General features: G+C 63.0%; 1 protein-coding gene across 1 annotated transcript; it reads right to left on the minus strand.

Annotated features, from left to right (window-relative positions):
* Positions 1–3326: 3326 nt before the first annotated feature.
* On the minus strand, positions 3327–10242 carry DOK1 (docking protein 1). Its single transcript, XM_086630986.1, has 5 exons — positions 10180–10242; positions 9383–9679; positions 6505–6616; positions 6194–6366; positions 3327–4439 (listed from the first exon to the last, which is right to left on the minus strand). The coding sequence occupies exons 1-5, from the start codon at positions 10240–10242 to the stop codon at positions 3327–3329; spliced, it is 1758 nt and encodes a 585-aa protein (XP_086487112.1).
* Positions 10243–11151: the final 909 nt, after the last annotated feature.

Genomic DNA, 11151 nt, shown 5'->3' on the forward strand with positions numbered 1-11151 from the left:
CCGTGCTCCCGGGGGCACTGCTACAGCAGGAGCACAGAGCCATCTCTTTTCCCTGGGATCCTGGCTCAGTAACAGGCCCTGCTGTGCAGCCAGGGCATGGACCTGCTCTTCCCATGCCTGGCATGGGCCTGGCAAGAGGCTGCATCTCAGGCAGCGGCTTGGGGTAATGTGTCGAGGGCAGGCACCCCCACAGGCACAGGGGTACGGGTCTGCTGGGGTGTGCGAGCCGGCGGCTAATCCCTGCCCCTCTAATGAGCTGACAGCACGAGGAACTGGGGAAGGAGCAGTAGCAAAGGGCGGTGGCACAACGGCCCAGCCTGGGGCACGCCAACCAGACAGCAACACGAAAACGACCAAAGCGGGCAGACTGGGGGGGCGGGAACGGGATGACAGGATTAGCTTGACTGAACGGATGATGCAGGTGGAAATTACTTCGGCAACCGTACCATAAATACCAAACGGAGGGACAGACAAATGGGCATGTGATTTGTTGCTGATGAAAGGAAGCTGCTATATTTGAGAAGAGGGAAAAGGGACTGTAAGGGGAAGCGAATCACAAAACTGGGGCTGTTTGGGGGTCCCTGTTGAAAAGCCCTCTACCTGATCGCCACAGTGTGAAGCAGAGCAATAACTGCACTGGTCCTCTGAACAACCGGTGACAGCCCACACCAACTGAGGTGCTTTCCCCAGTGCTGTGTGATAGCAGATATCCTGGCGGAACAGCTGTCTCATGCCTGCACCAAGGCCCTACAGGGGAGGAGGTGGCCGTTATCAAAGGACATACCTTTCAGAACGGGAAACAGAAAAAGGTAGCCCCAAGGGGAAGAGGTTAGTTGGGCTTTGAGCAGCTCCTAAGTCATTTTCTCCTGGTAAAAACTGCCACCTGGCCTACAGAGACCAAGACTCCTGCTCCTGCCGCATCCCAGCTGTGGCTGCTGGACCAGCACTCTGACATTTCCGGGCTCATCTGTGGCTTTTAGCAGAGAACAGGGGGGCACACAGACTGCCCTCACGTGAGGAAGTCTGATATCCAAAGGACTTCCCATGCACCACCCAAGCTGTCCCACAGCACCTGGACTGGGCAGAGCCAAGCTGCTCATCCAGGACCATTTCTGCACTGTAAGAAAACAGGCAGAGCGAGCAGTCAAGCACACGCCACGCGTCCCCAAGCGCCTCGGCAAAGCCTTGCTCTGCACCAGCTGCCAGGATGCCATTTTTCAAGCACACAGAGTTCAGCTGTAGCACACAACCACTGTGATGTGCCACAGCTGCCAGAAAGGAGATGAGGTGAAGCACGGTGCAGCAGCCCAAGTGAGATGACAGGTCTGGTCCACACCACCAAGCCAGAAAAGAAAGGACTGTCTGTCCTGATGAGCAGAGACTACGGGCCTTCCCCACTTGCACGTACTTCTGCATCACACGGCAGGGTGCATAAATAAAGCAAGCCACACGTAGGAGAGTTCTTCCCGTCTTGCACACTTAACGTCTTACTCCCGAGTCAGCTGTTATGAGAGATGATGTCATTGCTGAAGCAAGAAATAGAAATATCCTTTCCTCCCAGCCAAGAGGGGCACAGGGCTGCGCAGGGACCACTGGTCGGGCACAGACGCTGGAGCATTTTCTTTCCTCACCATCATATTGTTTACATCTTGGAGCCTCACAGTGGAGTCACGAGCAAGGATTACAAGCAGGTGGCCTGGGCCTCCTGCCAAGCCATGCCCAGAGCTCTTCATGGAGCAGGTGGGCAGAGCTGCTCTTGGGACGAGTGCATGGACCCACCTTGGACACAGACACAAGCAGGGGACCAGCCAGCAGCCAGCCGTGAGCAGCAGATGCCTGCTGCTGGTGCCTTGTCCCAGGCAGGAACCGCCTCAGCCTCCCTGATTCCCAAAGCCCCTTAGGCTTTTTCCTTTCTGCAGCAAAACCCCAGCGGGGAAGAGGCCCCAGCACAGGAGAACAGCCACAGATTGGTCCTGGCCTCAGCTGTGCTGTACCGTTACAGGACGGAGGCTTCTCCGCTGCAGCTCGGGCATCAGACACTAATGCCCCGTCAGGACTCACCACCAGCTCACCAGTTGGGGACCTGAACCTCATCCTCCAGCCTTCCCCACTGGTTTGTGGCTCCCTGAGTTCGAGCTGGGTCTGCAGAAGTTGGTACGTCACAGTGTTGCTTGTCAGTCGCTCTTTTGCTGCTGTCTCTGTCAACAGGTTGGCAAAGCTGCAGAAGTCATCGGTGGCCTCATCCAGCCTCGAGGGCAGCCAGCGCCAGTGCCTGCTCTGGCCCTGCACAGAAGGGGCACAAAATCCCTCAAAACCACTACCAGCACCAAAAGGACAACCTGTTTTTCCCCTGCACAGGTTTCTGCCCAAGGCTGGCCACACAGCATCACAGCCAAAGCCCAGCTCAGAGCACACCGCAGGGATTGCAGCTTGTGCCGCTAAAGCCAACAGAATCAGACTGGGCCATCCCAGCCCTTCCAAGGGCAGCTGGCAGCAGGGGGAGATCGGCAGAGGGATCAGGCAGGGGAAGGAGAGGCTGTGACTGATCAGCAGTCCCTGAGCTGCAGCAGAGCTGAAGCCCAGCCCTGCCCAGCCTTACACCCAGACAAGACCCACAGGTTTTCAGGCCATCACGTTTTGTGCCCTGATCAGCACAAACAGACATCTACATATCCCTCAGTCCATGGCATGTGGGCATCCCAGCCACCGCCGAACCTGGCACGCGCTTTTCTTTGCGGTTTCCTCTCAGCTCAGCGGGCTCTGGCACGGACATGAAGGTGCCGCCGTGTAAGTACTGCTCAGTCGGCCACCCCGTCCGCAGCCCCGCGCCAGCATCTCCCCACCCGACGCCTGACAGCCAAACACGCCACAGGCAAACATTTCATTCTGAGACATACAGATTTTAATATCAAAATAATTTTGTATAAAAATACTTCTGGATACTGACGGCAAGCCATGTTCCATGTGCCACAACAGGCGTCCCAGCCCCACAGCCTGGTTGGGGGGAGCTGGAGCAGAGCCGGAGCAGCAGGTGCAGGGTGACAGCCAGCCCTCCGGGCAGTCCTGAGGTGGCCACAGAGCCGGCTCCAGAGTCAGAGAAGCACGCCGGCACCTGTGCCAGCCACAGCTCTCTTGCTCACCCTGTAGAAAGGGCCTTGGCAGGAACGCAGCCCCTGGGAGCTACTGAGCAAAAGGGGCTCTGCCTGAGCCAGAACAGTCCCTGGCCCCAGCCCACCCCCCGGGTCCGTGGAGCACAGTGGCCGGCACTGCGTGCCAACGGGGCCGGCCCCCCGCTCCCTCCGGGGCAGGCACCGGGCAGCAGCACGCTATATCTCTCCTAAGTCCTCATAGACAGGCGACAAGCTGCCCTCATCCACTGACTGCTCCCTTTTGGGCACGTGCTGGGGCTTCACCACCCGGCTGTACAGCACCTCCACGTTGTTGTTGTTGCTGCTGTTGAGGCCAGGTTTGACGGCCGCCTTCTCCAGAGCGGCGTTCCCCGGCCGCCTGCCCTGGTCCCCGCTCCGCTCAGCGCCTTTAGGGATAAAGGCTGCCTGGGGCTTGGGGGCGGGCGGCGGCTTGGGGCCCTTGGCCTTGGCCTGGAAGGCGGGCACCGCGTAGTCGTCCATGCTGGGGCTGTAGGGGTACTCGTAGCCGCTCCCGCCGTCGTGACCCTGGGTGCGCCAGGCCTCGCCCGTTGGCCGCGCTTCGTCGTAGATGCAGGCGGCGGCGGGCAGTGAGCGGGGAGCGCGGCCCTCGGGCTCGTCATAGATGTGCTCCCTCTGCCTGGGCACCGCGGGGGCCTGGCTGCGTCCCTCTGCCCGCACCTGCTCGTACGTGCCCGAGGACGGCAGCCCCGGCAGCCAGAGCTTTGTCTCGTCCGAGGCACCGCCGGGTGCCTTGGCACTGCCCACGGGCTTGCTGTCTACCGGGTCCGAGTAGAGCGGGTCCAGCCGGGGCCGGAAGCCCTTCACCGAGTCCAGGGGCTCCGAGTACACGCTGGAGGGGTCCTCGGCCAGCAGCACGGCGTGGGGCACCTTTGGCAAAGGGGAGCGCGGGGGTGTGCTTGGGACCGCAGGCTTGGCCTGTGGCACAGGGAGCTCTGGCAGAGTTCTAGTCTTCAGCAGAGATGGGGTGTCTCTCTCCTCTACCGCTGCACTGGGCCTGGGTGCCAGCCCTGCTTTGGGCGCCGGGGTGTCATCCCCCTCCACGGGTAGCTCCAGGCTCAGGGAGTCTGCCAGGGCCTGGCGGATCAGCACCACGCTGGGGCTGTCTGAATCCAGGGAGTCACAGCTTTGCCGGTTCTCCTCCACCTGCGCTTTCTGCTCCCGGATGGAGGCTTCCACCAGGCGGAAGATCTCATTGCCCTGCTTGGTCTCAAAGGTGAAGTTCCCTGGGCCAGAGTCGCAGCGCCTGCCAGCTTCAAAGGAGAACATCACCTGCAGGGGAAGTGGAAGGGTCACATCCTGCCCAGCACCTGCCCCAGCACTCAGCGCGCTGTGCAGGCTGTGCTTCCAGCAGAGGGGCGCATGGCTGCAGCACTCATCCCGCACGTCCTGCAAGAGACTTCACTGAACGTCCTGCTCCTGCCGCTCCCTGCAGCGAGGGCCGCAGCTCGGCGAGCATCACCCCAGAGGCGCGCTGCGGCACAGCGTCGGGGCAGGGGCAGGCTGCGCTGCCCAGCAGACCACAACAAGCTATGAAACTGGAGAGGGAAGCACATTTGAGGGGACATCACTGCGAGATGTGCCAGGGCCAGAGCAGCAGGTCCTGCTGGAGACCTGCTGCCTTACCCAAGCCACTCCAGCAGGGTCACCAACTGGCACTGCATAGCCTAGGAAGTAACACCCAGTTAGCACTGAGAATGGAGCAGGGTGAGACGAAAGGTAACAGCTCAGCAGGGGAAACTAGTATGGGCATCTTGGGTAGGTCAGCATTAGCCAGGCAGAAGGGAAGCGAACCCGAGGTGAGAGGAACACAGCTTTCCACAGGAGAAAGGCCAGGAGCAGCAGTTTGGCTACCAATAGCAAAGCATTTGCCTTACCAGCATTACTCTGTTAATGGTATTGAGTACTTTAAAGACAAGTCTTGCACCAAGGCTGTGCTCCTCAGGCCCAAACACACACTTCTGCATAGGTTCCCACCAGCAGATGCCCACATCCTTTCAGAACCTCAGTCCCTGAATCCAGGTGAGATTTTCTGCCTCCCTGGTGCTCTCTCACATGCAGCAGCAGTCTCTGGGATTGCTGCAAAAGCTTCTGGGGCCAGACTTCCTTTTGTGGGTCAATGCTGCCACACACCAACACAGCGGCCCAGGGACCTGCGAGTGCAGCTGCCTGCTCCTCACACCACATGGCTGTCCTTCTGCCCCTGCCCCAGACCCTGCAGATGAGCCAGATGCCTCCCCAAGAGCAGCTCGGTTTCCACTTCTGTTTTGGTAAAGTGCTGCAGAAATCGTCACCAGCAGACTGCAGCCAACATCGTCACTTCTATAAACAGCCCTGGGGAGACCACTTCCACCCTGTCCAGCGCAGCAGGTACCTCTTGAGCTCAGGGTAGCAGCAAGGCAGATCATGGAGGACACTGGAGAGGGGACAGACCTACACAGCCAGGCTAAGAGTAGTATGCCCTGTAAGGTGAACAAATCTAGAGTAACTGGTGTCTTCAATAGCTGCTCTTGTTCCAGTGACTATCATCCGGGAGGGATGGACTGAATCCCGAGCAGAGTCAGGACCACAGGGCGCCAAGGGCCCCGGAGGCTTGGGAGAGCTTGTGTGCAGCATGGAAGCACATGCCTGCCCATGGCACGGGCTGGGGAGTGCTGGGATGGAGAAGAGGGGCAAGTTAGCTGTGGTGATGTCTGGCAGAGGGGCCATCAGGAGCCAGTGGGAGCAGGGCAAGGACCACCGAGAGATGGGCTCTGCACAGCCATTCCCTCGGCAGGGACGGGTGTCCGGTTAGCCCGCACTCCTGCACGGTGACACAGGTGGGAGCTGAGGACAGATGGGATCAGAGATGTCCCTGGGGACCCTGTGGCAGTTGCCAAGGGCTGTAGCAGCTCTGGCGTTCGGCAGGGCACGCGGCACAGCTGCCACAAGCTGGATGCGCGCAGCAGCTCCTCACCCTTCTGCAAGGGAAACCCTGCGGGGAACAGGCCTCGGCGTGCGGCATGCAAGGAACCCCAGCCCCTCACCTTGTCCCGGCCGTATCTCCGGAGCAGCCGGTAGGGCCAGACATAGAGGATCTCATTCATCTGTGGGTCCTTCAAGACGAGGCTGTCACGCTCAGCTTTGAGCACGTAGGCGCCACGCAGCTTGCATCGCTCCGCAGCCTCGGTCCGTTGCACCGTCACCCAGAAGGCATTCACTGTGGGGACAAGGATGCTCAGGGGAGGGTGGAAGAAGCCGTATCCCCAGCTCCAGGCCAGGCCTGGCCCTGCCACCGGAGCCACGGTGACAGGGCAGCAGCAGGACAGGCCCCACACAAGGCAGCCCCAAGTCCCACCTTCATCTCTTGAGTAGTAGATGGAGTTCACGGCCATCTCCAGGGCCGGCACCTCCTCGCCACCCCCTCTGCCACGCCGGGCCACCACACTGGCATCGCTGGGGCTGTTTCCCTGACAAGGGAGAGCAGATCAGCCCAGACCCCTCTTCCCAGATCAGCCTCGGGTCCTCTTGTAGCCACCGCCCTCCTCCCCAGCCCCGCATCGCTTGGGACCTCCTCAAGGGGTGCATCCCCCCCCCAGGCAGCTCCACCATCCCACAGCCATCCCAAGCCCTTCCCTGCCCAGAGCCAGCAGCAGATCCCAGGGCCACCCTAACCCGAGCCAACATGAGCACAGGTTAACAGGGCCAGGCAGCGCAGAAAGGGCTTCCCTGGAGCTCCTGGCACAGCCCTGGGCCCTGGCTGCGCTGTGCATTGTAGAGGGTGCAGAAAAAAGCAGTTACTCCCGGCAGCCCTTCCCTCCAGACCCTGCGCCCTGTGCAGCAGAAGTCAGCACCGAGACACAGCTTCCTGCAGGGCAGCACCTGGGCATCCCACGAGCCCCCTCCACTGCTGCTTTTCCGACCGCTACGGCACGGCCATGAAGGTGCCCTGGTGCCAAGGCAGAGCACAGCTCTGCTTCCTCACCGACGTGCTCCAGCACAGGCGACATCAGCACCCAAAGCATTGCACGGGCCCAGGCACACTCTTCCAGCGGTCTGAGCAAGGGAGGGAGCTGACGAGACGACCTGGTAACGCAAGGGTCTGCGTCCTGCTTGTGCACAGGCAGGAGGGCGGTGCCAGTGTCAGCGCACAGCCCGCAGGAGGGAAGCGAGCACTGCTATTTTAGCACATGCAGAACTGAAAGTGCAATGTGCACGCTCTGCCAGCCACCGTGTCCCTGCTGCAGGGTCCCCCGAGGGCCTGCACCGGGGGCGCGCCCTCGGTGCTACCGCCGAATAGCACAGATCCCCCTCCAGGAAGCCCCACACGAATCACAGGCTCACAGATGCCCTGCAAGAGCTGCTGCAGCAGACTTGGCACTATTGCATGGGGGTCTGTATCCGGATGGGAGCTGGAAGCTGCTTCTCAGGGTCACGTGGGATGGGGTTGCAGCAGAGCGTGTGTCTTGCGGAAGGCAAGCTGTCACAGCTTCAGTTTAAAACCCAGCCACAGGAGCTTCTTAGCAAGAGGCAAGGCCCCAAAAGGGCCATCAGGACCTCTTGTTTGGCTCCTAAATAGAATGGGGACTGCTAAAACCTACTGTCCCTACCGCTAGTAGCAGCAGCTCCTGCCCAGCTAAAGCACCTAATGCAGCAGGGTTCCAGCCTGGGATCGGGAAGTCAAGGGCCAGCTGATCTGCCAAAGCCCTTTAGGGCTCCATTTGACTGCTCTTCCCTCATCTTCAAAAGAAAAAGGAATTCTGTGCTGAACCGCAAACAATCTCTGGCCCCAGTTCCCAAGCTGCTGGGCCCTGCCGACCCTCTGGGCAGCACCAGACAACACGACACAAAATCATGCTCTCCACGCAGACGACCAGAAATGACAGCTGAGGATCTTCAGCTTTTTGCAGAGGCCACGTGCAGCTCGTGTGCCTCTTGCTTCAGGCCAGGTCTAGAACACATGCCATCCTTGTAGCCTTTTGCTCACCACCACTCACCTAAACTGTCAGCTTGCTTCTGGACCTCAAGCAGGCCAACTCACAGCTCCTCTGTAAAGGAAGGTCCGAGAACACCCCTGCTCCAAGCAGATGCTCCCTTGCCTTGCCGCTACCCTGCACTACTCCAAAGGCACCTGCTGTGTCCTTAGCTCAGCCCCGCAAGCCGTTTCCAGGACAAAGGCTGAAACACTGTCTGCACCAAACAGACACGGGCATGGACATAAAGTCATTTCCAGCACCACACCAGTGCCAACTGGCCTGGTCAGGAGGGCACCTGCTGCAGGAGACACATTTGGCTTGAAAGCAGACTGCAGGGAGACGCAAGCAGGGACAGGAAAAGACTTAAGGTAAATCACACGTGGCAAACACCCAGGTCCTTGTGGGAAGATCCTGGGATCACCAGCTGTGCAGCCAGCCATCCCGCGAAGCAGCCCTACCCAGCACTGAAAGCCTGGAGTCAGCTAGAGCACAACCCAGGGCTGTGCAAACATCTCTTAGGAGGGAAAGGAGGGGACCTGTGGGGCAGGGCAGATGTGGGCTGCTTTTGCAGAGCAGTGTGGGCGACCGTACTCGTGGGCCACCTGCTGTCCAAACCGCCTTTGCAGGAAGGTGTCACGCTGGCTGACCACCAGCTCCAGGGAAGGCTGCACAGCTGCTACAGGGGCGCAGGAAGAGGCCAGGAGAGCCGGAGGGCTGCACCACAAGCCCAGCGCTGATGGGGTGTTCCCAGCAGCAGGCAGGAGCGAGCCTCGAGGCTGGGTGAGGGGGGTACACTGGCCCTGCACCTGCTGCTGCTGACACTCAGCAGCCAGGTGGGTCCCAGAGCCTGGCACTGACTTGCTCTCGGGGCTCCGCTTCCGCCACTGCTGTGGCAGGAACAGCAGTGGTGGTTGAGCCAAGAGGAAATGCTCCTCAGCCATCGCCCAGCCCCCACGCTGGGGGAGAAAAGTCCCACCTGAAATTCGGAGCTGCAACCTTAAGTTACTGACAGCGTGCTGAGACGTGCCGTAACCCACTGGCTGCTGGCACGGTGCGAGCGGCCGAGAGCCCCCGGGCCGGGTGCTCTGACCGCCGGGCACCACTCCCGCGTGCCTCGGGGTCCCGTGTCGGCCCCGCCAGGCGCTCCCGAGCGCAGGAAGGGGTCGCGCTCCCCATGGCACACTGGGCTGCCCGCCCCCGCGCAGCCCCCCTCCTCCCGGCCAGGAGCCCCGCACGCCCCTTGGCTCGCCCGCCGCTCACCGGGAAGGCGATCTCGCACAGCTTCGCCACCCACTCCTCGCTCTGCTCCTTGTCGGCCGCGAAGAGGTAGCTCCTGTCGCTGGTCTCCAGGCGGAAGACGGCCGTGCCGGCCCGGGGCCCGCTCTCGGCCACGGGGCCCACGCTGGTGCAGTCGGCCAGCCGCACCACCGTCCTGGCCAGCCGCCGGGTGCCCAGCCGCTCGGGCGGCGCCGCCGGCTCCTTGCAGTCGAAGAACTCCAGGCGGGCGACGCCGCGCTGGCTGGCCGGGTACAGCACGAACCAGCTCCGCTTCCACCTCTGCAAGGCAGCGGCGTCACGCCGGGCCCGGGCGCCGCCGAGGATCCCGCGAGGGCGCCGGGAACGCTCCGCCGGGCGCGGCGGCCGGGCCGGCAGCTCACCCCCCGCTCCGCCCGGGCGTCCCGCCCCGCCGCCGCCGAGCGCCGGAGACCGGCCCGGACCGCGCGCACCGCCGGCACCCCCGCGGGCAGAGGGGCCCCCCGGGGCTGAGCCCCAGCGCGGGACCCCTCGGCCACCGCCGGGCACGGGGCCGGGACCGACGAAGCCCCGGTCCTCCTTCCCCAGTCGCCGGGCGGCGCCCGCGGCCCGGCAGCGCGCCCAGACGGGGCGGCCGCGGGCAGCGGAGACGGTAGGCCCATCCCGCGGCGGTACAGAGACCGCCCGGCTCCCGGGACGGCGGAAGAGAGCCCGCCTGGCTCGGCTCGACCGGACCGGACCGGACCCATCCCGCCGCGCCGTCTCGCCCCCCGCCCGCCCCGCGCCGCCGGCGGGCCGCCCACCTTGGTGCCAAACTTGTGGCTGTGCTGCACCAGGAGCGGCCCCTCCTTGGCCGGCGGGTCCATCCCGCGCCGCCACGCTCCGCGCGCTCCCGTCCGCGCCGCCGCGGGGGGGGAAGGGGGGGGCGGGGCCGGGGCGGGGCCGCGCGTGTCGGCGGAGGGAGGGTCAGGGCGCGCACGGGCGTGTTTGTTTGGTTGGGGGGGTGTCACGTGCGCCCGGTACCCCGGCAGCGCGTGCGTGCAGGTACGGCTCCCCGGCGCGGTGCCCACGGCCGCGCGCGCCCGGCGCGGGGCTCTGCCCGCGGCGCCCGGTGCGTCTCTGCTCGGTGCCTCGCGGCTCCGGCCCGTGTCCGCGGCGGCCGCCTCCCCCCGGCTCCCGGCGCAGCGCCGAGGCACGGCCCGTGCTCAGGGCAGGGAGCGGCACCATCCCCGCTCCAGGCCATCTCCGCGGCGCTGCGCCGTGCCGCCCCGGGAGCTGCGGGAGGGCGGCCGGCGGCCGACCGTGCCCCGGCGGAGGCGGCAAAGCTGCAGCCTCTCGGGGAGGGAGTCGGCCCCTGCCGTGGCCGGCTCCGCTCTGCCGTGCTGTCCGCATCCCACGGGACAAGTCTCGGCTTTCCGACCCATCGGAGGGCGTGTCCCGCACCGTCCTGAGGCTGGGGGGAGACGGGCCTTGGCACCTTACAGTGAGATTGGCTGTCCTGGTTTCCACTGGGACAGAGTAGTTTTTCTTTTTAGCAGCTGGAATAGCGCTGAGTTTTGGATTTAGTCTGGGATTCGTTACGAGAAGACTGCTGACAGCGCGCTGATGTTTATAGCTGGTGCTGAGACATCAGGGACTTTTCAGGTTCCCGTGCGTTGCCAGTGGGCAGGAGCAACAGGCTGGGAGGGAGCACGGCCGGGACAAAGGGCCACCACTGTCTGCAGGGTTTGAACTTAGACCTGGGACTGAGGGCCAAGTTTGCCAATGGAGTATTC

The sequence above is a fragment of the Tauraco erythrolophus genome, unplaced genomic scaffold (assembly GCF_009769465.1).
Source record: "Tauraco erythrolophus isolate bTauEry1 unplaced genomic scaffold, bTauEry1.pri scaffold_63_arrow_ctg1, whole genome shotgun sequence".
Classification (NCBI taxonomy): Eukaryota; Metazoa; Chordata; class Aves; order Musophagiformes; family Musophagidae; genus Tauraco; species Tauraco erythrolophus.

What these genes read in the sequence shown, in the direction of transcription:
- DOK1 (XM_086630986.1), bottom strand. Translation starts at nt 10,242, where the DNA reads ATGGACCCGCCGGCCAAGGAGGGGCCGCTCCTGGTGCAGCACAGCCAC. An exon ending in TGTGCGAGATCGCCTTCCCG is followed by an intron (nt 6,617 to 9,382) that starts GTGAGCGGCGGG and finishes CTCCCTTGTCAG; the next exon opens with GGAAACAGCCCCAGCGATGC. An exon ending in CTACTACTCAAGAGATGAAG is followed by an intron (nt 6,367 to 6,504) that starts GTGGGACTTGGG and finishes TTGTCCCCACAG; the next exon opens with TGAATGCCTTCTGGGTGACG.